The following is a 26076-nucleotide window of genomic DNA, read 5'->3' as shown; positions in this document are numbered from 1 at the left end:
AGGACAGTGGTTTACCAAACCAGTTCCTTGAAAAGGAGTTGAGCAAGTGAAGAGCTAAGCTTGGGCCTAGCTTAGGTGCTCTCAGATCTCACTAGCTTCTGATGTTTCACTTAAGTCACTTGTAAAGAACTGTGAAAATGAATGGAGATGATTGCTAAGTTAGTTCCACTGACTAATTTTGGATTTACATGGGATTTAGAAGGAAGACTGTAAGGTCAACGCCTGCTTCTTCTTGAGTTTGTGTAGGGTGTTCATCTCCCATAGCATGATCCCAGAAAGACATCTCTTTTTCAAAGAAGGCATCTGGGGTAGCTAGTGGCAGACACATTGCCCGTGCTCTTCGTCAAACATCCTCTTCTCTGATGGGCGGAATGACTTGAAGAGCTCCCTGTTAAAAGGAAATGTTCAAATACCACAGGCATCCGCAGTGGTGCGACCAGAGTGGGTGGCCAAGGAATTGTAAAAGAACAGTAAAGTCAGATTGGGAAATCCTCTGGTTTGTTTTGGTTTTATCATTTAGCTAGGTTACTGTAATTCAGCTTTCCTGATCTCATTAGGCAGTTATCAAGCTGTCACCAGCTCTTTCTGCTGTTGTCATTAGAGAGTGGTTGAGAATAATGCCCTGCTTAACAACACAGACAAAAATGAATGTAAAGCACATTGCTACTGCCTTGACAACAAGCAGTTACATGCGTTAGCTGGTTAAGTAGTGGGGGGTTGCTTTTTGTTTTGTAGCAAGGTCGCATATTTACTGGGCTAAATTTGACAAGACTTATACAGGAATATTTACAGAAGAACTAAAGAGGAGATCATGATCTGTAGTCTTTAGAGACTCAAGATACAGATTTGTTTTTTTTTTTCATATAAAATCTCTGTTTAAAACCCCCCACCAACTAATTATTTTCTTTCAAGCTTTAAAGTATTCCTTTCTGCAAGCATTCCTTTTGGCATCTGACTCATGATGCATGACAGAACAACACAGAATAGTAAGTTTTTCACTTTTGAAGTGGAATAGTTAACAAAAAATAAATGAGAGGCTGAAGTGTTAAGCTATGCACGTCTAATTAACTTTCACCTTTAATAAGCTATGGCTTCTCTAGCAAAACAAAAAAAAAATGGGGATTGGATTACAAATGGCACCTGCAGTTTGAGTTTAAAAAGGGTTTTGTAAAAACTGACTCTCCCCCTCCCTCCCCCCCCCCTTTCTGGCTTGCCTGAGCACTTCAGTTTCACAAGGGCATCTGATGTGGATTGCACTCTTACCCTTTCTTGTGTTCTCTTTTGTTCGCTTGATGATTCTTTGCCCTTCTCTGTTGCAAGGAGGCTTTTATGAGACTGGAAACACGTGGGGCTTGTCTTGACCTTGCTGGGATGGTCACTCTGTGGCTGAGCAACCCCACACCAAGCCTTTGTCTCCAGAAAAGAAGGCTCTGTTTGGGCAATGATTATCCAAGGCCAGAGGGGATCAAAGAGTCTAGATGTGATATGGACAGAGAGAGGGTCTCTAACATAGCTGGGCTGTGTCTGACTGCAAACCTTACCACTTGACTTGTATGTCAGGAACTGGAAGTGATAGTAAAGAGAGAGCTGTGTGTACAGAATGAGTTAGCTGTGTTGGGAGCTGGGGCTCTGAGCCCTTTTCTTGCCTCCGTTCTCAGTGCTGAAGGGTTTCAGCAAGAGATTATGACCGTGGCTGGAAGCTCCTTGAGAAGAAGGAGGAGGAGGAAGATTTGTATTCTACTTCCTCAGCTGATGAGAAATGCATATGCTTACACTTCTGGCTGATGCCTCTCATTCAAGATTAACTTTTCTCAGATATGGAGATATATTTAATGCATGGGATTGTGTGTGATGAAGGGAAGGTTCACACTGACTCTCTAAATGGTGACAGTAGTCTCAGAAACATCTTGCAGCCTTTCCAGAGGGTATCCAGACAAAGGTCTTCATGACTTGTGATGGTAACTTGTTGGAAGAAGGAGCGTAATAGCTCATTACAGCTCTCAGGCTCATCTTTTGGTTTAGTTTGGGTCTGTACAAAGTCACTTTGAAGCTGCTGGATTTGTCACAGTCAGATGCATCATGCTTGGAAGATCTTGAACTGGTTTCTGAAGTGAAGCCAGTTTTAAAACCTTTTTAAATTTCCATCTAATTTCTTTGGCCTGGCTACCTGACATTGCATTCATCAGCAAAGCTTGATTTTTATTTTTATTTCCTGTCAGCTTCAGTAGTTTGGTTGATGATGAGTATGAGGATATTATCAGGATATGTTGAATCAAGCTAACTTCGCTAATCTGTTCCAGATTCAAAATAGAGGTAAAACATCTGCTTCAGTTGTTCAGCAGAGCTTCATGCCAACTGTAGCAAGCCTAATGCAAAGAAAGAGATGAAATGCTGTTATGGACTGATCTGCATGTTCACACATAGTTACTCTGCTATTAATGGAAATAACACTGTCATCAGCCTCAGTAGTTGGACATTTTTAATCTGAATTTTATACTAGCTATGCAGAAGGCAAATGCCAGTGACTAAAATCTGCAAAGGATTTTACTGTTTTATGAAAACGGTAATAACTGACCATAGTGCTCTTCAAGAGCACTGGGAGCTCCATGACCCTCTAAGAGAAATCGGGAAACATAAATATTAGTGTTTAATGTCTTTTAAAGTATATTTGACACTGGCTATTTATGAGAAAGTAAGTAGGGAGATTTTCTGAGTTTTTCTGGAGCTGGCAGGAGGGCGGCTGTTGGGATGGCACTCATTCACCAGGGGAATGAGCTGCACTGCAGTGCTTAGGAGACAGGCGGTGGTGAGGCTTTGTGTGTAATGAGCAGCACAAGGGGAAGTTACTTGAACCTGAGCAAGATTCACCTGTAATATAATGGTAAGGCCGAGCAAGTCAGATGTTTCAGATTTTGCTCAAGTTCCTAAAATGTCTTGTCCCTCCCTTATGCCACTTTCATGACCCCAGGGGTTTGCTATTGTCTGGGGCTTGGCTTAGACACCCGTGACAGCAGGACCTCGGAAGTGTTGCACATCACTACTAAGAGGAAGATGAGATGCAGGAGCATGCGAGATTGTGACTGCAAAATATATCTGTCCCTAACAGAAACTCAGTGTGTGAACTTATGTGAAGAAAACCGTAGCTGTAATTGCCTTCTCACGAGTGAACGAAACAGGGTCTGAAAGTTCCGCTGCGGTCATGCCACACGTTAGAGTGTTTCTACCCAAGGGCACTAGACTGCCCTTGAACTTTTGGAAGTATATATATTTTTATTGATTTCTGTGGAAATTTCTCTAGCACCATGTGCCACACTATTTAAGTAATCACCCCTTTTATGGTGTAATACCCAGCAGAAATGCTAGAAAAATGCATGTTCTCTGCTTTTTATTGGAAGTGCAGTCTGCTGTAGCTTATCCTTTTTGCATTAAACTTTGTATTTATGTGAGTGTGGTGTGAATTTTGTTTGGGCTTTTTTGCTTTTGTATGTTCAATCCCTTGCCTACTGAAGCCTGCAGAAAAGAATTCCTTTGACTTTCAGTGATCATTGGACTACATCTGTTTTTGAAATTATGGTCTTCTGCAGTTCACTGTTTGTAACTCAGGTGAATTGGTAACCAATATCCTGGTTTGCATTGCCTTTAATGGAGCAGAAATGCATCCTCCTTGTGTGCAGCCATTCAAGCTCTGTATGTCTTGGATGTGGAAAACAGGTGATTTCTTTTAGTAACAACCTTTTACATATTGCAAATTGCTCTCATGTTCCCTTTAAATTTTCCTCTGTGTAGGCTGAATAGCTCCAATCTGTTTAGATATTCCCTGTAAATCATGGTTTAGATCTCTGTTTTGGTCTTCAAGTGAAGTGGTGCCCCAGACTAAATGTCCTGCTCCAGTTGCAGCCTGAGCAGTACTGAGCAGTACTGAGCAGTGTGGAAGGACTACTATGTGTTTTGCAAGCTGTATTCCTATTTTAAGGTCTCTTCCTCTTTCATAACGTTGTTCGGTTACGTTCAGTTAGTAAACTGCAGTCCCAAATTCTTTCTTATACAGAACTGCCATGTAACAGCTCTGGATTTCTTGCTAATAGGCATGCTGTGTTGTCCTCCATACTGAACAGTGTCCTCGTCTTCCTCCAGCCCAGTTGTTTGTATAATTTGTCGAGGTGGTTGTGAATTTTGATCCTGCTCTCCAATGTCCTTGTAGTTGCTTGTAGTTCAGAAGTATCTGCAAATTTATTAGGGCACTCTCTGCTTCATAGCTGCCTTCTCTGTGTGTACATTAATATAAAACAGACCCTGTTAACTGGCGGAAGTCCTAATCTTACTGAGTAAGATCTTACAGGAACAGATGCCACTTTATAGTTCTCTAAATCAGGATTAATTTTTCAAAAATGAAAGGATTTTTATTAGAATGTATGAGGAGTATTAATGCATGCTGCATATATCAGATATAGCACTTAATTACGGTACAGATAGAGAGTCACTGGACTATTACTCTGTACCGTTGAGTGTCCAGGATGCCAGATGAAAGGCAGGTCTTGCTGCACTGCTGCGCTGAAGGAGGAATATGAAAAGGTTGCTTAAGCCAGCAGCAGTGTGTGTGTAGGTCCTTGCTCATGCTTACCTTGGCAAGGAAGAGAGGGGTAAGTCATGGTTTCATAAGTGATAAACTGAAGGAAGATAAACTTGCAACATTTCCGTTTCTCTCCCTTTTTTTTTTTCTACTTGGTTGCCATTGCTGCTGGTAGAGTTGGGTGAAGGCAGGATGTCAGTGGTCTCCAGAGGATGTGGGGCCACTGAACGGAGGAGATGTGTCAGTTTAGTTGGACACCTGCAGCCAGCATGAACATGTTTGTTCCCCAGAGCATTCCCTCCTGTGCACAGAATTGGTTTTAATCGTCTTTTTTTTTTTTTTACTTGCGGAATTCAACACCTATGCAATTGGTCAAAAAAAAAAAAAAAAAAAATTGCTGGTGTGCTTGAAATGTGTTTGAAGACAAGCAAGCAGGAAATGAAGCTTCCGGTAGGGTTGATGTTTTTCAAGTGAACTTCTCCCCTAAGTGCTTTATTCTTAAATCTCTAGCGAGGAGCAGACCTGTCACTGGGGTTGCTGTTGCTCTTCCCTGCTGCTGGCCGTTTTATTTCTCTTGAGGTTTGTAGCTTCATGCTGCCTGGCCACCTCTCAGCTGTGCTTCTGGTGGGGAGAACACACAGGGCTCTTCTAAAAGCAGATGGTATAATGTGGCACAGCACCTCTCGCTTGGGAGTTCCCTTAAACTAATTTATACCAGCTGGAATTTATGCCCCCAGAGATTTTACTCTGTGCTATGCTCTTGTTCAGAAACACTGCCTTGGTGCCAGGCCTTCTTCCCTGCTCCTGCCTAGATGATAGATGGATTATGGGTCAGGGGAAAAAAAAGGGGGGGGAGAGGCAAAAACTCTGGGAGTCAAAATATCGATGTGTCAAGAAGTACTCAAATGGATTAGTAGTGCAGCACTGGCTGCTGGGAATGTGTAAAAAGAACTGGATCCTTTTTTTGGTAGTGCCATTACAATCCCATGACTGTTATTTAATGGTGTCATTGCTATGTCTGTTGTGAGATATTACACAACGCACACTTTGTATTAAGGCAAAACCCCAAGAAACTTTGAACAAACAAATTCGAGAGGACAAGAAAAATTGAGGATACCATTAGATCAATTATCCTCAATCTTTGTAGATATTCCAACAAATCTTACTATGCTGTCTGACAGCCTTTGCTCCACTAAAATGCTGGTGAATATGACAAATGTTATGCTACTATGTTTATTTTTGTCTCCTTTAAAAAAATGCTTTCTTATTTTAACTAGTCTGCAGCATGCTGAGTCTTTGTCTCCACTTGATTAATGTAACTTCAAGACAGTATTTATTAACTAATTTTCTGATATGATCTGCAGGCACTTAAACCCCACCCCCACCACCAAAACCAAAACAAAACCCCACCACTTAAACTGAGATGGGTGGACAGCCTCCAGTAATGAGAATGAAGGAAAGGACACTGAACAAGCTGAATTAAACTTTCTTAGCTCTTTTCCTTTTTAGAAGTGATCTAAATTTAACATGCCATGAGTTATTGTGGTGACTTTAACTGATAAGTTTAATAAAACATAGGCCACTCGCAGCATGTTTGGTGTGTAGAGGAATTTCAGGATTCCAGGAACTGCAGGATGTAACCTTTGCTTCACCTGGAAACATAAGCAATTCTTGGGGCAGTTGATAGGCTTCATAATGAAAAACGGGAGGCAGCCAAAGTCTGGAGCCAAGCTAACAGCCAGAAATAGATCCGAGAGGCTTGTTTTGCACTGTCCAGAACGGTGGATCAGAAATTGTGCGAACAGAAATACTGGGCTCGATCTGGCGTTGCACAAGCAGAGTCAATCCTGACTATTTTCCTTTTTAAGTATCATGAAAGCTTGGCTAAATAAATGTTGTGTTAAAGTTTCAGCTGTGTGAATATGTTGTAATACTTTTTCCCCAGGCAGTTTCCATTTTGCTTATGGTTTTCTTTCTTTCTCACTTGCTTGAAAGGCAAGTGTGTATTTGATACTGTGTATTTGCAGTTAAAGGTGTTCAAGTGTGCATCACATAAGAACTCCAGCTCCCCTGCTCAAGCATGGAAATGGGGCAGCAGAGAGAGAGGCAAAGATTTATGTCTCTTGGAGGAGGCGAGTGGAGGAGGGGAAAGGGCTGGGCACGGGGAGGACCAGAACAGGAGGGTGCAGGGAGTGGTGGGGAGGCAGGAGTGTGAAGCAGGTTTATTCTCGTTACTTCACAAGCAGCATGCCTATGGGAAAGTGAACTGAAGTGTATTCTGGTTTGCAGATCACTTACTAAATGATTAACTATGATTACATTTAATTATAGAACCAGATCTGTTGTCTTCTCTGTCTGGCTGGAGATGCAGAGTTTTGCGGCTGGGGTGTAAGCAAAAGCTATTGGGGTCCTGCTGACTGGGTGCAGAAAGCCACAAGGCTGTGGGAGCCCACTCTGGGTTTCCAGTCCCAAGCCCAGTTTGCCATTGCCAAGGCCTAACTGGTATGGAGGGGAAATCATTTAAAAGTAGGTGATGCAGGATGTGTTGTGATGGTCCTGCTCCCTTTTCAGGGTTGAGCCATGCTCTAAGCAGTTCAGGTTGTCCTTTTCAAAACATAGTGTAAGCAATGTTCACAGCAAGAGCCTTAATGGAAGGTGTTTTTCAGCTTGTCATCGGACAGTCTTGTTTCAGGCATCTTTACTGCTACTACTTTAACCCTTTACCAGTGATCATACTTTTTTTCCTTCCCCTAATGATGTACAATAACAGTAATGAAGGAGAACTTGTAGTTTTGGAAGAAAACATTTGTTCACCTAAAGCTGATGATTTGATTTTTCCATCCTCAAGATGCAGAAGGGTGTTTTGTTAGGCCTGAATTTCCAACCTCTAAACCTGGTCAGTAATGGACACCAGGCACCCAGCCGAATTCAGCTGGAGGTGTGGGAGTGCTCCCAGGACACAGACACTCTCCTGGGCCATCCTGCCTGGAGGCTTCGCAGTCTGCACAAACCGCCCAGCTGTCCAGCAGAGTAAGATTGGAGCTGCTCTATTTCTGTAGCTGTCTGGTAGCTTGTGTTGAATCGTCATCCAGCTAGCAATGTATACCAGTGATTAAACCCAGGTTTTATTAATGTCACCGGCAATGGCAATATCTGATGATCATGTTAGAATTGCCATATTCCAACTATTTCTGTACCAGATATTTTTGGAAATATTCAAGTCTTCCTTTGTGAAGCCACCATGGGAAAGGCTGTGTGCATGCTGAAGTGGGAACTACCTACAGACCGTGTTAGCATGACATGAATTATTCAGACATTTGTGAACAATTACTTAAAATCCGGAACCTCTTATGCATTACTGAGCATTTAACTAATCATTGGGAGGGGGGAGAAAGCAGTGAATACAGAACTAGCATTGTTTCTAACGCACTGTACGTCTTTGCAGACATCCTTGCCTGATGCTGTTGATGCTATTCAGTATTCATCCCTTAGGGTTAGACCATGCTGGTAGCCATAGGTGCGCACTGGGGTATTTTCACATTTGGTCACTGAGCATTTCTTTGCGTTTTGATGAAGTTGCTGTTTGCCATTTGAATCGAGAGATTGGAGGGACAGGCTCTCGGGCACTGAGGCTGTGGGCAGGTTCAGGAAGTGCTGAGTTGTCCAGGCAAATGCAGATACCCCCCTCCAGCTCCTCCTCCTTTAAAAAAGCCTAGGTACCAAGTTGCTCTTGACACTAAACATATGCTATAGTCACAATTTATGTATATATTTTTTATCCTAATCTCAGGAGACCATAACAGGAAATGAAGCAGTGATCAATTCTCCACTGTTCCTGGAGTACGTTCCCTGTGTACCCTGCACCATCGACGCTATGGTCTGAAGAATGAACACAGCCTGAGATTTTGGAGAAGCTAAATAGAAAGAGGCTGTTATAAATGTCACGGAGAGAAATGGGGAGCCATTACAGGAAAAGCTAGCGCTTCTTGCAATGAAACTTAAATGCCCAGCACATCCCTTGAAGCAACTTAGAGCACAGTGTGGCAGCAAGTTACAGTCATTGGTCTGGGGAAAGCGTCAGAGCACAATTCTTTTGTGTCCTTTAAGCAGTAGCTTAAAAACAACACCAAGATCTCTTGAAGTTTGGAAGTGCCATCCACCCAGAGTTTCTCTTACTTTTGGGAGTGTTACTTTGTGTTTTCTTGAATACCCCTGTGTGTCATGTAAGTTTGTTGGTCCTTGAGCATGGAAACACAGTGGAACAAATTGAAATAAGCAGCAATGTGTAGGCATACATGCCGTCCTTTCTGCAGTGGATTACGTGCAATCCTTATAAATAATTGGGCTAGTCTGCAAAAAATGGAAGGACATAAGAAGACAGAATTAAATTAATAGAAATTTTTTTTCCCCCAACGTATTTGAAATATTGCAGTCTACAGGGTATTTATTGATTTGGTCAGTATAAATGTCCTAGGTAAGTACATTTGCTCATTTAACAATGCTGTCAGTTTGGCATAGTGCTTCCAGAGGACCAGGACACCCTATTTACAGATTTGATTCTCTCCACTGGCCTTTCAGTAGCTTGGACAAGTATTCCTTTGGAGTTGCTCAGTAAAAATCTGTAATGCTCTGAAAAACCCCTTAACAACCATCCAAGGACATTCTTCTCCAAATACCAGCTCTGTGAAAGTACTTTGCTGCCAGAAACCAGTATATAGAAATTCCAATGGCAGAAACAGCCTTTGAAATAATAACAAATTAGGAGTAAACTTCTCTTTGCATTTACCCAGCAATTAATTCCTAAAACACAGTAAAAGGCTAACCCCTGATGCAAATGAAATAGACTGCAAGGCCTGTTAAAAAATGATTAGTGTTGAATAATTTCTGTACATGGAACTGTATAAATACTAAGCACCATGGAAATGCACTCTAAGAATTAAGAGAAATCCAGTTAATGACTGTTCACTCATACAGACTTATAAGTTAAAACAGCATTTTGGATATTCATGTGTTGTATGGTTGGAGGGAGAAAGTCCTAAATTAAAATTAGGAAGAGAAGTAGTCTTCGTGCTATGACGAGTGGAAGGAACTAGATGTACGTGATGTGACATTGCAGACAATCTTGTAATCTTGATTAATGGGAGTACCTGCAGAAAAAAGAGGTGTTTGGCAAAACACTGACAGAGTCAATACCACTTTGAAATGATTATGTGTCTTGCTACGTTGTCTTGCTAGTTAAAGAGAAATGAGTACAAGGACATATCCAAGTGTTTAATCCAACAACTTGATGTAATGCAATTAGAACAAGTAAAGGATCAGTATATAACTTCTTTTCACTCACAAGACCAAATGGTAGTATATTATATCAAATAGGCATGGGAATCGATCATCTTTTCCCTATCTGCCTCCAGCTCCTGTCAAATGAAAATCTGGTTTAAATAAGTCCTTGTTAGTGAGTCAGAATATCTAAAATCAAGACAAAATATTTGATAGATGTCACAGTTACTTGATGATAGTACTAACTGGTTTGCTAGGAACCTCAGCACCCACTTTGTTCATAGTAATTAAAATGATACTTGAGACAGTCCTCTTAAATACTTTGTCTCATTTGAGGCTCAGAGACCTGCCAGTGCCACTTGGTAATAGTCTCAGCTTTCCTTTGTACTGTCAGATCTGTGGAGGAGAATTTCCCAATGCTGGATTTTTCCTGCTGGTGTGGCTTGTCAGTTCTGTGGACGCCAGCTGAGCCACAGGACATTCTTCCATGTGCATTTAAGCTCTTCTTTGCTGAAATAATAATTGTGCCTTCAGTTCAACAAGCTAATTTTACCTGGTGGATTGATGTCCAGCTTGTGATTGCCCCGTGTGCAGTAAAGATAGGGATATGTTCCAACATTGGAAGATGTCTGCAGATAAAATTTTATTTTTACTGTAACATTCGTTACAGCACAAAGTAAAGATCACACTAATAAAACTTGTTGAAGAATTTTGTACTTATAATAGTAACTCTGTAGAAAAAGTAACATGGAAATGTTTTTGTTAGCTGCTGCTTTATATTTTCAGGAAAAAATGTGAACACTCCCAACTGAAACTCTCTTGAAGAATTTGGAAGCTCTGAAGAGCTGAGCTGATGAAACAGCTGTTCATCATTCCAAAACCTGCACCCTTGCTTAAGTCTAATAATAGTTATACATAACCTGCTCTGTGCTTTCTTTTTGTTTTTTTCTTCATTCTGAGTGTTTAACAACTTCTGAATTTGAAGAATTTTAAAGCAAAATATTTATGTTAATGAAATAACTGGTTAATGATATTGTCACAGGTTTTAGAAATTATTTCCAAAAATATACTGTATCTTTCTTTGATAATTAGGAAGTGTCATTATCTGCCCTTCAGGGATTAAAAAAAAAAAGACGAAGGAGAAGTTATTTAATGTTGAAGTCATTCATGCATGAACATGGTTATCACTAAAGATCAAGAAAGTAATCTGTTCAGGTCATTGGACATCCATCATCAACACTCGTAACTGCACAAGCCCCATTTCATCACTGTCAGCTGCTGAATGGAGCAATACTTTTTCTTTCGTGCTGAGGGATGCGGATGCACAGTCTTAGCTCTGACCTCAAATTGCAGCAACAATGCTGCAACATACTTCTGACATATTTTTCCTAAACAGGTCATTATACATGACTGTGCATATGTAATAAAAATTCCTTAACAATAATGTGTTTCTCACTTCAAAACTAATACCTTTCAAAATGAAGTAAAATTATGAAATAGTAAATTAGAAAAATGGCCAGTTGGAGAAAGCTGCACAGCAGTGACTCAGGATGGTTATCAGCCTGTCCTGGTTTTATCTGTTTTTCCAATTCATGGGCTCTGATAGTTCTCTGTTATCTCTGTTTCTTGCTGTTACAGTTAGCAATGAGAGATTCTATTGTAATTAATTTATAAAAAGTAAATCTCATGGAAGAAAGGACTGAAGGACTAAGGCCTTTGCAAATGGGTGTATGGCAGCTATCTCCTGTCAGCAAAGGTTGTGTATATGAGCAGTATGAGACTTAGAACCTCCTTCAGAGGCACAGTAAATACTGGGTTTCAATATAAGGAACTGCATGTAGATATGACGGTGGTATGGTGGACAAAATTGAGATGAGGATCTTATGTATGTTACAGGTCAAAAGAACACAGTGTTAATCTGCTTTCTGTGTTAAGTAGCTGATGCTAATTAAAAAGGTCAAGCATTTCCTGTAAAACGAGGTGTCTGATTCAGATTTCTGACAGAGGAAAGAAGGCTCAAACTGTCTTATTGTAGACTTTCCTCTTTTTTTAATGTAACGATGCACAGCTTATGTGTCATCAGAGCCTGGCTGATACCTTTCTTTGGGTGCTGAGTGTACCTGAGTTCAGAGACTCATCCGAACCATGGAGGGTATTTGTTCCTTGGCCATGGGTTGTGTTGCCATTTAGCTTGAAATCGAGGTGTTCTTCTGCTTTCCTGTTTATTTTGTTATTTAAATATTATGATAAGTGTACATGAAATGGAAATAATTTGGTGTGAGCATTGTAATTTAATAAACATTCACTGGTTCTTCATATCTAGTGTTAGGTTTGCGCTAAGTCTAGGAAATACTAATTTTTTTCAGCGTGCTAGCGGGCATAAGATTAGACAATTGCTTTAAATGATTTCTTTTGGTAGAGAAAAATGCAGAAATAAGATCATCTCACTCTTAGCTAAATACTGATTTGTTTGAGTTTGGCGGATGAAGGAGAAGGGAACAGACTCTGAGGTCTGGTGTTTGCATCCTCTGGTGGGGAATAGTCTGTGACCCTTCTCACATGGGCTGGGAGGGAAGCGTGCTAAATGGTTCAAGTGACATGCAATCTTTTTTTTTTTCTTTTTCAAACATCTGCTACAATATGTAAGGCTGCAAAGAGTTGTGATAAAAGATGCTACTTTAGTCCTTTTTCCATCAGAGGAGTGGCAAGAATGAAATTCCAGAGTGAATCTTTCTCAAGGACATAAGGGATTAATATGTCTTAAAACAGACACCATCAACTTATAAGTGTACTTTCCACATTTGAATATGATGAATTTTGCAGTGAAAAGATTGGGAAAAATTGGTATTTTCCTGTGTTCTTCCAGCTTGTTTGTGAATTTTGAGATAACCTGTTTACAAGGTAGTTAAGTTCTGCAGAGTCTTAAGAACTGTTGCGGTTTTATGTGCTTAAGTGGTCATGCATGCTTCCCTTTTCCAGGGTTATTTTAGCTTCTGGTGATTGTATGGCACCACAAGCTCTTCTGCTGGTAGGACCAGCTCAGCAAGCTCAGGGGGGCACACACTGCCTTCAGAAGGGCTGACAGTGGAAGTGGGGCCACTGCCTGTTTCAACCATGTGTTTCAGGGGATAAGGTGTCTTTGTAACTTGCCCCCTCCTTTTTCTGAGTCTCCAGCAGCAACATTTTTGTTCTTTTAATTCAGCAGATTGTGTTCTGCCAGCTTGGTTAATAACTCAGATATTTGCTGCTGGCTGTCCAGAGCAGAAGGACTGAAATTGCTAGCTCTGGACGTGTAACGGAGCAGTTGAGCATATGCAGCGCTCCCTCCCACTGACGGACAGTGACGCCAGCATTGCCAGAGGAATGAGCATGGCATATTGTTTCTCCTGTATGCCTGATTATTTACTTATGCATTCCAATTCATAATAGCATAATAACAGACGTGAAACAATAAGATAATTATTTAGCTTCTTGGGTGGTTAAAATTAACTGTGCTCATTGCATATTTATTCAGTAAAAAGATACAAGATGTTTAGTAATTGCCCAGAAATTCATTATCTGCATAATGTTCTGTTTCTAAATGTGTATTGCATGACCATTATTCTGTGCCAATAGCAAGCACGCAGCAATATCTGATGTAATTAGTTTTCCCCTTACATGCCAGGGAGAACATCTGGGCTAATTGTGTGCTGTTGACAAAAGTTGCCATTCTAATGGGGGTCCCTGTTTGTGCACACACACGGTCATTATACGTACAAACACACTCATGATTTCAGTTTATCCTCAAGCAAACTGATAGTTCTTACTGATGAGGTACACTTGGTGATTTGTTACTGGGGTCATACAACGTCTGTGGGCAGCATTAGCAAATGTTGGCAGGAATAATAAGCTCTCCTTTTAAACAGAAAACAAACAAACCTGTAATGCTGCTGCTTCTGTTTTATTTTTTCAGCCACCACTGGTCCAAGCGATTTTCAGTGGCGATCCAGAAGAGATACGGATGTTGATCTACAAAACTGAGGATGTCAACGCCTTGGTATGTGACTTGGCATGTTATGTACCTGTGATACTTAAGCACTGTGCTTATGAACTGTTGTATTGACAGTATTAATCATGTCCTTAGTAATTAACACATAACAGAATGGAAATTATTTGGAAGTTAGAGATTTGGGGCTTCAGTGGAATCCTAATTAGTAGTCTGAAATACAGTTATCTCCAGCAGGTGACTTTAAATTTTCTAAGTGTATGGTAATTATTCCAAATGTGCAGGTCAGTCAGGGACATTGTTTCCTCTCTTACTGAGAAAATGAATGAAAACAGCTGAAAGCTGCATATTTTTACTCTCTGTAGAGTTTCCTTTTATGAAGAGTCTTTGCAGATCAGGAGCTGTTATTCAGCATTTGACTGTACTTGAAATAAAACTTCACTATAGGTCTCAGCAGTGAGAGTAAAGAAGCAGTATCTTGGCCACAATTTGCCCACAAAGGAATTACTGTTCTGCAGATTGGCTTATTCCAGCCAGAACAATGGTAAGCAATGTAAACAAACAGTAGTTTAGTGTTTTGGCAGTGAAAAAAAAATAATCTCCATTTGAACTTGGCCTTTTTGCAGAAGTTAGGTTGGTGTCGTCCGTTCCCCCCCCCCTTTCGATTTTAACTTAAATCCGTACTGCTAGAAATGAACGCTGCCAGTCCTGACTACAATCTGTGGCCTCTGGAAGCGGTGAGAATATAAAGCAGAAGCAGAATGGCGATTTCCCAGTGTTTCCTGGACTTTTGAATCAATCTTCCTTTTCTTGTCTTTTTCTGACATAAAGTCATCAGTTTATTCATAGCTAACTCCAGCAGTTTGTCTGGTGTAGTCCTGGCACTGCAGCTTTTGCAGGCAGTGTCATCCAACCATCTGGTTCAGAGCTGCAGAAGGGAATTGGAGAAGTGATCCTACAGGTCTGGTTAACTGGGGCTCCACTCCATTTGCTGTCAAGTGGAAGCGAAGACTTGCTGCTGTTTTAAATGGGGAGGGAATCTGATCAAAGACAACCTTGAAGTTAGGCTTTCCCTGTGATTATCGGTACCTGGTTGTTTTCTTGAAACAAGTTCCTAAAAGCGCTTTCTTAAAGCATCATCTCTCTGGAGTTTCCTCCTTATTTGTTTTCCCTGCTTTCCCTTAAATAAAGGAAAAAACCCAAAAGCAACCAACCAAAACCAAAAACCCAACCTAGATTAACAAGGTAGTCCTAAAATTTCCTCTTTATTTCATGTTGGTTTTTCAAAATAGCATTTCCCGTACAACGTTATTGTAGGCTTCTCAAATGTTGTTATATCCTTTGGCTGCAAGTGTGGTAGTCATGGTTGCTAGGGAGATGCTCTCAACTGTCAGGTGTGATATTAAATGAAGAATATGTATTTTGTAGATGAGTACCATAGTACTTACTAGAAAAAGTCATTGAACTTGAATAGTCTTGCCCAGAATTCTGTTTAAGATGCTAAAAGTCCATCCAAGAATGCTTTGCCTGAACAGCTGTTTTGTCAGGAGCAAAACCCAAAGCTATTCTTTGGAGTAATTAGAAGAATACTGGCCAACATGAATTCTGAAGATTGTGTTCTGGATAGTCATTGCAGATAAGTGTCAAATGCTTAAAATAACACTAAAGAAAGATCAAAAGATAGCATTTTCCCCCCTTGTGCTGTGACCTGGCAATTGCGCTGCGTGCTTATGTTTCTATTTTAAGGGTGTTTTTAATTACTTCCATGTTAGTGTTTCTCTAGTGCTTGGTTGCTCACGTGAGAGGAAACTCTGACACTGTTTGGCAGTGGTTTGTCCTTTGTTGATCATTTTGGTTAGCTGTGTTAATATTGGAAGAGTTCAAATATAGGTAGGACAGTGAAACAAAATAAAACTCTGTTTTTGCAGCAAGCTTTGGGGATTTCTGAAGTTTTAAAAATTGTTTTTTGGAATCTGCAGCAAGAGAGGTATTGAGAAGGCAGAAGAAAAAAGCACTATGCAAAATTAGTGAAATATATGCATACTTCCTAAGAGAAAATTAATCTCAAAGAGTTTAGAGCAAATCAGAAGTTTAGTAGGTTACTTTTTTTTTTTGTCTGATAAAATAGTTAATATCTTTCCAAGCTGGGAAGTGTATGTTGATGGAAATGGCTACATTCTGGATGCTGCTATAATTGTGGCTTCTAGTTTGCAGCAAAGTGAAAGCTGTAACTGTTTGGCTTAGAAGGGTGGTTTTAGTTCATTCTGCCACTGTAATGGTCGCTTTGACCTCTCCAGTCCCTAGCTATGCTTTGGGGGAACATGGTGCTACTTCTGCACCCTGAGGGCATGGACAGCATTATGCTTGGCTGGTGGTGTGCGATTCCCTACCACTGAGTACTGAACATGTGCTATTTCCATGGGAAATGTGGTCTGCCTGTGGGCAATGTTCAGCAGCCTGTTTTTCCAGGGTGTTTGGGATATGGGTTTGGACCATCCAGACCACCACATTAGTTTCAGGCAGACATCCTCTACACTTGCTTCTTGGTACATTTAGAAATATCAGGGTGATCATGCTATGTGTGTGTAGATGGGGATAATTTGGGGTGATTTTTATTTTGAGAAGAGCATGATGGAATGGTGCAGAGCCTTGAGTTCATCTAGAGATTATTCGGGATCCGGTGGTTAGCTGGGATTCATAATAATATGCAGCTGTGTAATACCCTACGTATGCAAAGTCCAGTTCTTGCATGCAATGTCATGATTTTCTACTAAGCCAAAAACCTTCCTGTAAAATTTCCATTTTCATCTCAATCTTCTAGTTTAGTTTCTCTTAAAAATATTCAAAGTCAAACAAAAAGGGCAAAATAACCTTCCAGTATTTTTCCCTATAACTGACAAGATGCTTGCAAGCCAAATTGGACATTTCTTTCCCTCTGTTTTTCCTCTTTATTCCCTAATCTTGCTTTTTCTCTTGGATAAAACCCTAAAAAACAAAAGTTAATTCCCCAGAATGTCTTCTATTGCATTCATATTTTTGGGAAAATAAGTAATATGCCCCCTCACCGCAGCAGTGAGACTGCTGAAGGCAACATCTGCTTTCCCATAACTTAGTTGCTCCTATTTCTGATGTTGGGGCATAAGTGCTGATACCGCCTTCTCCGCTTGATCCATGTAGCCTCTTTGCTCAACGCTCTGCCAACTGGAGGAGCTGCTTCTTCTCACTGCTCATTGGTGTCAAGAGCTGCTTGTGCAAATGCTCCCCCACCCACTTCCACCAAAACGAGGTAGGTTAGGAGGAGGTAATGATCTAGCTGAATTTGGCTTGTTTTCATTAAAGCAGAGCTGCAGAGCCAGCAGATCTAGGTGAGCTGCAGTAACTCCTGATGGGCCAGGCAGGGGGTGGGTGGGAGCCATGTCGAGGTTTAGTAACCCTGGGCATCGCCTGCCTGTTCATAGCTGCGGAGCAGTTCTGCACGGGAAGGGGCAGTGGCACCAGCAGAGATTGCAAGGCTTTACAGGCAGCAGCGTGTTTTCAGAGGGTGGTTTATTACAAGATAAGGAAGGCAAGAAGAAAGTTCTTATGGAGACACATGGATGTATGCTGTTTATTACTGCTTTTTCTCGTTATCCTACTTGGTAAGGCATAGCTTTGCAAGACTGCCTTTGTTAGGAGGATTCAGGCTTTATCCAGGTCTTCACACACACACAAAAGTTATCTATATTTCTGTAATAGTGCCAAGCATGCTTTTTGAGGTGGTATGGGTGCTTGAGGTTACGAATGCACACACGTTTAGGATTGTGAGTCTGAAAGGCTTTGCACATTTGGGGCAGCTAATGTGAAAAACATCTTGTCGTTCAGTTTGGAGTGACATGTTTGACTTGGGACTGAGAGAGACCATAATGTGGTATTTCAGTCATCTTGGGAACCAGACCCTTGTCTGTGCTCTCATCCAAGGAATGAATGATGATTTTCTTTTTGGCACTACGTAGCCTCGCAGGAGAATGAAGCTATCCTGGAAGTAAATGCTCCTCTTCTACATGTAGTTCTGCTGTGCTGGAAAGTCTTTTGGAGGATTTATTCAGGAACCTTGGAAAGCTTCTGCTTTGACACAGTAGGACAGTTTGGTGCTAGGTAATAGCTGTGTTTTCAGTGGGTATTTAGCCTCTAATAGTGCTGTTTGATATGCTATTAATTTAAGTGGGAAGTGCTGGAGAATATTTTTTTTTCTACAGAAGGAAATCATGAACAATTCTTAGGAATGTAAGGAGACCGAATACTAAAATTGCGTTGATGTTTGTGATGCAAGGCAACCAGCATGACTTCTGTTTAGAATAAATGTTTTTTCTTTTTGAAAATAAATAGAATTTTTTATATTTTATAAAGAAGATGTTTGAACTGTGAAGAAGCTTCTGCTGGATTTTACTGGGAGTCTGAAATATTGGGAGTTGCTTTGTGCAGCGTGCTAGTATACTAGTGGGTACTATGATATATATATATATGTCTCTATATATATATCTGTGCTGGTGATTCACGTTATTGTTGTCCTCAAAATGTTTGAGTCAGTTAAGGATGTACAGGCCATTAAAAGCTCATGGCAGGGTTTGGCTGTAGCAGCTTTATTTTCTCCAAAGGCAGCAACTTCAGCCTGAAATACCTGAGTTTTTTAAATCTGCTTTTCCCATCAACTCACAAGTGATGTATGCTCCCACGCTATCAACCCCCCCAAAATCAATATTGCATTTATAAAAATGGAGGAGTTATTTAGCTTCTAAGCCTTACATTGGAAACTCACTGCTATAAACATTAAAATATTTTCTTTAATTAGGATAACAGTTTCTACAGTCTCAATCTAGGATTAGTAATTGATTTCAAAAGTTACCTTTTTCTAGCAGGAAAGCTGCTGTCTGCCTCGTGGAAGGAGATTGTTAGATGGGGGGGGAAGATAATTTTTCTTGTCTCTAGAAGATCAAAGTATTTGCCTCTTCCACCTCATGGGCACTTGGCAATTAAAGACTCCATCCAGAAAAACCTTTGTTTCTGAGGCTAGACTGAAGACTGCAGGGATCAGAGGTGCTGGAACCGGGATCTGCATTTTCAGACGGGAATTTTTGTGCTTGGCAATAGCAGAAGAAAGCACCAGGCATAAGTTACACAGCTTGACTTTCACCTCCCAGCTGGTGCTCACAGTTAAGCATTTCGATTTGCTTTGTGAGTTACAGGCTTTATTAAAAGAATCTGTGAGAGGGAGGAAATCCTGAAACGGCAAAGATTTTCTTTGTACAGCATCAGCTTTTGGCTCTGAATGGTTGTAAATAGCCCAAGAAGTAGCTGCTTATTTGCTTTTAGCCTCTTCAGTAGTTCCTAAGCAGTTCCCAATATTTAATTTTCCTGAAGTCAAGTTTTATCTGAATGTTTGGGTTTTTTAAGGGTACCAGCTGCTTTGTGCTATTTAAATAAAGTGTGCTCAGATGTAACAACAGTAAATGGAGTTGATGAGCAGGAGGTTTGTTTCTGTTATTGTTTTGGTTAGCCTTGTATCAATGGAAGTTGTAGCCATTCATGTGCCACTAATATAGTTTAGTTTATTCTGCCACCCAGGCAGATTGCTGGCTGCTTGAAGGCGGTGGGAATCCAAATGCTTCTTACTAATTAAACTTCATTAACTCAGTTTCTGTGGTGCTTCCTTCTGTGCTGAGCTATTCCTGTTGGCTGCTCAGGCAGTTTGGTGACATAAAGAGGATACAGGCATTTATTTCCTGTAGCAGTTGCACTTATATTTTAATAGTAGATAACTCTGTCCCAAACATCTTCTGATCTGAACAGCTGCAGCTGATAAAAAAACTCAAATCTGTTATCTCCTTTGAGGTGTGGGCTGTGTTAAGGAGAAGCTGTTGGCCTCTTTCTTAATGTGCCTGAATATTTTACATATGCTGATATGATTCATCCAAGCTACCGTTCTACTAATCTTCATGTACTCTGGGGTTCTGATCCAATAAAGTACTTACAGACTAGCCTAAGTTTAAGCCTGTGAAGGGCCTTATCAGTGTCACTGTGATCACTTGAACAGTTTAAGCATGTGTTGAGTGTTTTTCTTCTTGAGGCCTTCTGTTCTCGATTGCCTCTTTGTTAAATTCTTAATTTCCTTTATTTGTACTTAAAAAAATAGAATAATGTATGCCGATAATGTTAACGTGCAGCATCATCTTTTCTGTGAACTAATATAAGTCATTAATACAGTTTTGGGGAGTGTTTATCTTGTCTCAGCATGATTTTCTAGCCATTGTTTAGCTTATCTACTGTCTCTTACAGACCTTTTGTTCCTTTGAGAATTGCACTTGAAGCAGGTCTGATTATTTGTCTTAATGCTATTTGTAATCCTGTTATTGTTTTCTTCCCCTCACCTCCTTTCCTTGCCTTGATAACGTATGTTCAGGTTTGGGATACTGCCAGACCTTTCCCTGAAGTGATGAATTTTCTTTTTATTCCTCTCTCTCTGTGGCCTTCAGTCTTTAGATCATTATTGATTTACTTATTTGTACTCCTTTTAATACCACCATGCCACAGGGACATCTGTAGCTGTATAGATGTTAGTGCATGGGCCAGATGCAAAGCCAGTGAGCTGTTTAAGTCTTGCTGAAGGGGTATACAGCTTTGAGGAGGACGTGAGGAGCGTGGCTGGACAGACAGGCAGATGCCCCTGTTCCTCTGTTTCTGTGTCAGCCTCGCACGGAGCATGAACAGGAACTTGAGGATGTTCCTCCGTTGAGTTGCTCAACTGCATGCTCAGCTGCAGGCGGTGTGTGCGGACTTCTCCCCGCCAGACTCCCGAAAACGTTGCCTGTAGGACGTTTTTGTGTGTTTTTAATTTTCTATACCACACTTTGGGTTTTGTCATCTGCTAGTTCATGTGAGGGTGAACTCTGATTTGTGCCTGCTTGTGATAAACTGAGAAATTTTAGGGTTTTTTCCTTTCGGAAAAATTAAGCTTAAATTTAGTTGCGTGACTAAACCCATCTTTCTCTGAAGACTTGATTCTCATTTAATTTGACAGGATTTTGCATTGATTTTAAAAAGTGAAAGCTGAGAATACTTAGAGAGTTATTCCTGTTACAGAAGGATGAAAATTCTACTTTTCTATTTCATGTCCTTTTCTCCCTCTATTAGTTTGGTATAAAATATTGCTTATAATCAATAAAGCACTGAATCGCCTTGGTTCCTTGATAGAGGATATTGCTTGGTCTTGGATCATTAGCATTCAACTTCAAAGTACTCTGTTCTGATGCCAAACTTGGCTGTGTTGCAAGAAACTGCCGCAAAATTTATCACTGACAGGTACAACACCTATTACAAATACTACATTGTGCTAAAGAGAGATTCATGCATTAAAATGAACATGCTAAAAAAATAAATAAAAATTATTCTATTTTTGTACAAATGTTTGATCAGTCTTAGCGTATTGTTTGCCATGGATACCCTTGGGATAGGTAATATGAAGCAATACTTACGAAAGGTCTCGTATGCACTCATGTAGCCTGTAAAAGCTAGTCCATGGTGGGTTGTATCTTAGGAACTGAGCGTATGAGAGAATCCAGCTTGTGATTTCAGTTCCTGAGCAGACACTGCTGGATGGACACTGCTTAATATTGTTTTAATTTGCCTACCGTGTGAGGAGGTGAAGTTCTGTAAGATATCTTTCCTGCTGACCTGTGACAACCAGGGTGTCACATAATCTGTCTTTTGAGTGTTTTATATGCATGCCCAATATGTAAGATCTAAGTCCACTGCAGCAGAGTTTGAGGACTACATCCATAATATATGTTTGAAAAAACAGACAAATATAAAGATTAAACATAACTTATTCTGGTGACCAGTAGCTCTGTGCCTTGCAGTGCTGAAAAACAATTTTCAGCATTCACATGACAAATGGTTTTGCTGCACTGATTTGTCCACATTTATAGCATACTTTGAAGACAGTCCAAAATAGCTTGCGGTTGATGATCTCTTGGGCGTGTTAAAAGTGACATTTTACTTGACAGGCTCAGAGATATGTTTCAGGGAGAGAGTGTTAATACTGGTAGGATTTCTGTGTTGGTGTCATTTGCAGGAAGTGTTGAATCTGTTACCAGCTTACAGTATTTAATGCTGGTAGGTTGTAATTTGATAAGTTTGATTGATAAGTCTTTTAAAACTTCTTTTGTATTAGCAGTTAAGAAACCAAAATGAGATACATTTAGGACTGGAAACAGGGGTTGAATAGCAGGATAAGCAGTATTAACATTTCTTGTGATTTTTGTCGCCCATATTACAATGTTTAGCAGTTTCTTTTAAAGGCTTATGTTCTGGAATCATCTGAATAAAGCAATAAAAGAAAGGAGTTTTTTTAAACACTGTATGTTACACCCCTTGAAGTTAGAAAAGAAAGTCCTGAAAGTGTGACTCCCTAAGGCTGAAAATTACAGAAATCAAATAAAAGTAGATGTATTCCAGAAGTTGTGTATATGATTATTAGCAATTCTTCTAAGTTTAAAGACACAGACCTGATGGGTAATATTTTCTTTACTGGTGTTTAAAGGTTGATCAAGGTGTACAAGCCCATTTTGGGCTGCTGTAGACAGGCAGACTAAATGGTGTACGAGAACCTTTGTAGACTAAGAGGACTGCATCTTGTCCTTGTGTGTGGTTCCAAACCATTCTCCAGAGACACCCTTCTGAAGAGTGTGTATTGTTGATGCAAACTGCACTACAAAGTCTGATGTCCAGAAGCATCTGAATTAGGTCGCTGCAACACTTAGAGTGGAAAATGTTTCCAAAAGAGACCCAAGGAAGACGTCTTTTCTCATTTTAGATTGGATTTGATTTGATCTACCTCTGAACAGGATATCAGAGTAAAGACAGTGTCTCTGCAAGGTCTGGTGGAACAAAGTGATAAAAAAGTTGAGGATTATTGGGACGAAGTGTGTTCAGACCTTTCACTGGTTGAGATTGCATTTCTAATTATAAACAGAAATACACACAAAAAAATAAGCACTATATACAAATCCATTACTCTTTAACACTAATGCTTACAGTTATTGACCAAGTTTAAATCTATGGTTTTGTAGGATGCTGAGAAACGAACTCCTCTTCACGTTGCATCATTCCTGGGGGATGCAGACATCATTGAGCTTCTCATTTTGTCAGGTAAGGTAGTGTCCCTCACTGTTATTAACTGGTAATTTAGCTAATTTTAAAGCTACAAGGAATACCCAGCAAAGCATATATGAGTAAGCTTTGGGCAGTGCCTACTTCTGAGTTTCACAGAGTTGGTTGCAGTTGTCACAAGCTTAGAAAATATATTTAAATTTGGTGATACAGTTATAAAACATGCACTGTAACTGAGCTGGATTAATAAACAAAACAACTAGTTTTTCAAAACTTCTAAAGCATTCAAGCTGACAGTATTTGTGGATTCAGAAACTTACTGAAGTACATATTTGGAATGCAGGCTCACGTCCTGGCGTACAAGCCAAGAATTCCTGTTAAGCAAAAATTATTATGGAATAATAGCAAAAAAGTTATGAATGAGTTTAAATGAATTGTAAGTGGTATTTACATTAGAAACATGATTCTAAGAGTTGGGGAGTTGATTTGGGGAATAGAAGCTGTGCAGTAAGATATATCTAAACAAAAAAAATTAAAAAATATTTCCAAACTGTTGTAGTGACAAAAAACATGATCAAAATATGTCAGAGCAAAGCATAAAGCAGACATATCTCAAGAAGTACACATAATTCATGGCAAACTCCTGGATGTGCTTGCAGATTTCAAAGGCAGTGTTTTTCTAAACTGGAAAACTGTAAGGGTAAAGCATATAGGGGTTTAAGAATGTGGGATTGAAAGGAACCTTATGGTACAAACGTCTGCCCCCGTGCAAGCAACCTCGCTATATGATTGGTTTCACAAATTATTAGACTGCTTCTTCAAAGGAGTTGCATATTTTTTTTAGAAAGTTATTTCAGAACTATCAGTCCTGTGATTGCAAGGCACCTTCTAATTTCCAACCTTGAATCCTAGAATAATTCAGGCTGGAAGGGATTTCTAGAGGTTGCCTGATCCAGCCCCCTGCTTAGAGCACCAGCCAATTTCAAAGTTAGATCAGGATGCTAATGGGCACATGCAGACCACACAAACAAATTTATTTGGATTACCAGCCTAACCACACCTGGAGAAGGCAGAAAATGAGAATTCAGTTTGCTGTAGCTGTGCATTTCCCCTGTACATTTTGGGGGGCGTTTTGAGTTGTCTTAATTGCTTAATGAGGGTAAGTAGTTGGACACACATTGTATCTTTCTGCTCTAACCCTGATGCCAGCAGAATGACTCAAATGAACATTCCTTGGCTGACAGGTTATGCTTGGGTGGGTTTTCAATGTGCTAAATGCAAACATTATTTTCTTCACTGGGAGTTAAGAGTTAATAAACTTAATCTGTGCATGTGTTCTTGCAGTGTGTGTTGCTTGTCACATACTGTCATTTCATTATGGTCTGAGAAGATTGCAGGAACAATGTCTTCCCAAGTTTTGCAAGTAACAGCACAGGCAATACCCACATAAAGAGAAAGGTGAAGCCATTCTGCCCATTTCTCCCCTGAATCGCAATAGCATCAAAAAATGCCCTGGTGAATATTCTTGTTTTCTGTCATGCTCTTAATGAGGGAAGGAGACTTTCTAGTATTCTTCTGGGACACTTAGTTCCAGCACCTCACTGCCAAAATGTCATCCATGGGCTATAGGGTTTGTCTGGTCAACAGCATAAAATGCAGGTGATATATCTTGGTTTTTTTTTTTTTATATCCAAGTGAACATGAAAAACTTAAAATGTGGGCTTTTAAAAATTGGACTTTGTGTCAGTGGGACTGCACTGGGGTTCAGTCTGTAGGAACTATGTGGAACTTTCCCAACTAGCTCAGCATGAATCAAAATTATTCTTTTATTGCATATTCTACGTATTCATTGTCCTTTAATCTCTGAAGTATCATGACTCATGATGAGCATCAGTACTTGCATCCAAGAGCAGGTTTGGAGGCTTATGAGGTTTGGAGGGGCAGATTTATGAGTTATTATATACACCTCTTTGTTATTGTGATCTCCCCATGAACTAGGCTCTAAAGACAACAGCAGCATCTTCCCTTTGCTTCACGTTTTCATTCAGTAAACTGCGTTAGTAAAACTGTATCATAAAAGATTAACCTGATCATAAAATTTGGTTACATAAAGCAGAAAGACTTTGTTGTCTGACTTAAAATGAGAGGTGTTTTCCCAGAGAGAAAGCACAAAAATGCTTGCTGTTGGTGTCAAACAATAATGTTCTCAGCTTGAGTAGAATCTAGGAGTAGCAACCCATTGCATTTTATACAGGGCTCAGGAGAGAAATTAAATGAAATATGCACATTCAGAGATTTGTGGCCCATGAACTGGTGGCAGCGCAAATAAATGTAGTGTCTAATGAATAAAACTTCTGCCCAGGTGGTTGGAGACAGACCAGAAATGGCTTTCTAGGTAGCCACTGAATTGGAGTCTGTTTGGAATTGATACAGGAGAGAAAGTGTCAGATCCCTCAACTGGTATGAATCACCTTGGCCCATTAAGTGTCAGAACTAAGTAGATTTACACCAGTTTAAAGGTCTGATCCATAAGCATATGGTTCAAACTGGGGAAATGTGCTGTGTGGTTTTGTTTTTCAAGGCTACACGAAAGCAGGGAGCTTTGAGCACTTCTCCTTCACCTCCTTTGTGTCAAGAAGGAGAAGGACCAGGGTAACCATCTCACATAAATGAAGCTCTGTATGATGACACAGTCATGGATGTGCAAGGAGAACTGTCTGGGCAGATCCAAGCTCCATTCTCATTTGTGCCAGTGCCTTTCCCACTCCAGGGCTTTTGAGCTGGTGCCCGAGGGCATGATGTTTGAGCTTAGTCCCTTACCCATTGTTCCCCACCAACAAGCTTGTGATCTTGGCAATATTACCATGCCTTACTCTTCCAGAAAGCTCTGAGCTTCTTGGCAAGAAATTTATGCACTGAGGGTGTGCACGCAATATTGACATCCATCCTTCATAAATTGCACAATAGCTGAGGAAAAGGACAAACCCCAGCATGCTTTGGAAGGGTTCCTGGTAAGTTCTGCCACACAGATATGGAAGTGAGACTGGCACATGCATAGCAGGTTCTGGGCTGTCCCTGTTGTGTAGGCAGCAGGGGAAGG

The 26076-nt window shown here is 40.3% G+C and overlaps 1 protein-coding gene across 7 annotated transcripts in view; it reads left to right on the top strand.

Annotated features, from left to right (window-relative positions):
- The window catches only part of ANKRD44 (ankyrin repeat domain 44), a 144221-nt gene that overhangs the window by 50438 nt on the left and 67707 nt on the right, over positions 1–26076 (top strand). For 6 of the 7 annotated variants that reach the window (XM_075028052.1, XM_075028049.1, XM_075028047.1 and 3 more), the window contains exons 2-3: positions 13800–13883; positions 22937–23015. In XM_075028052.1, coding sequence (XP_074884153.1) covers positions 13800–13883; positions 22937–23015 — 163 coding nt within the window. Of the gene's footprint in view, positions 1–13799; positions 13884–17101; positions 17119–22936; positions 23016–26076 lie in introns of those variants that run through there. The other variant, XM_075028053.1, reaches the window with a different exon arrangement.

The sequence above is a fragment of the Buteo buteo genome, chromosome 5 (assembly GCF_964188355.1).
Source record: "Buteo buteo chromosome 5, bButBut1.hap1.1, whole genome shotgun sequence".
NCBI lineage: Eukaryota > Metazoa > Chordata > Aves > Accipitriformes > Accipitridae > Buteo > Buteo buteo.
Note: the sequence above shows the minus strand (reverse complement) of the source record. Positions and strands in the feature narration are given on the sequence as shown.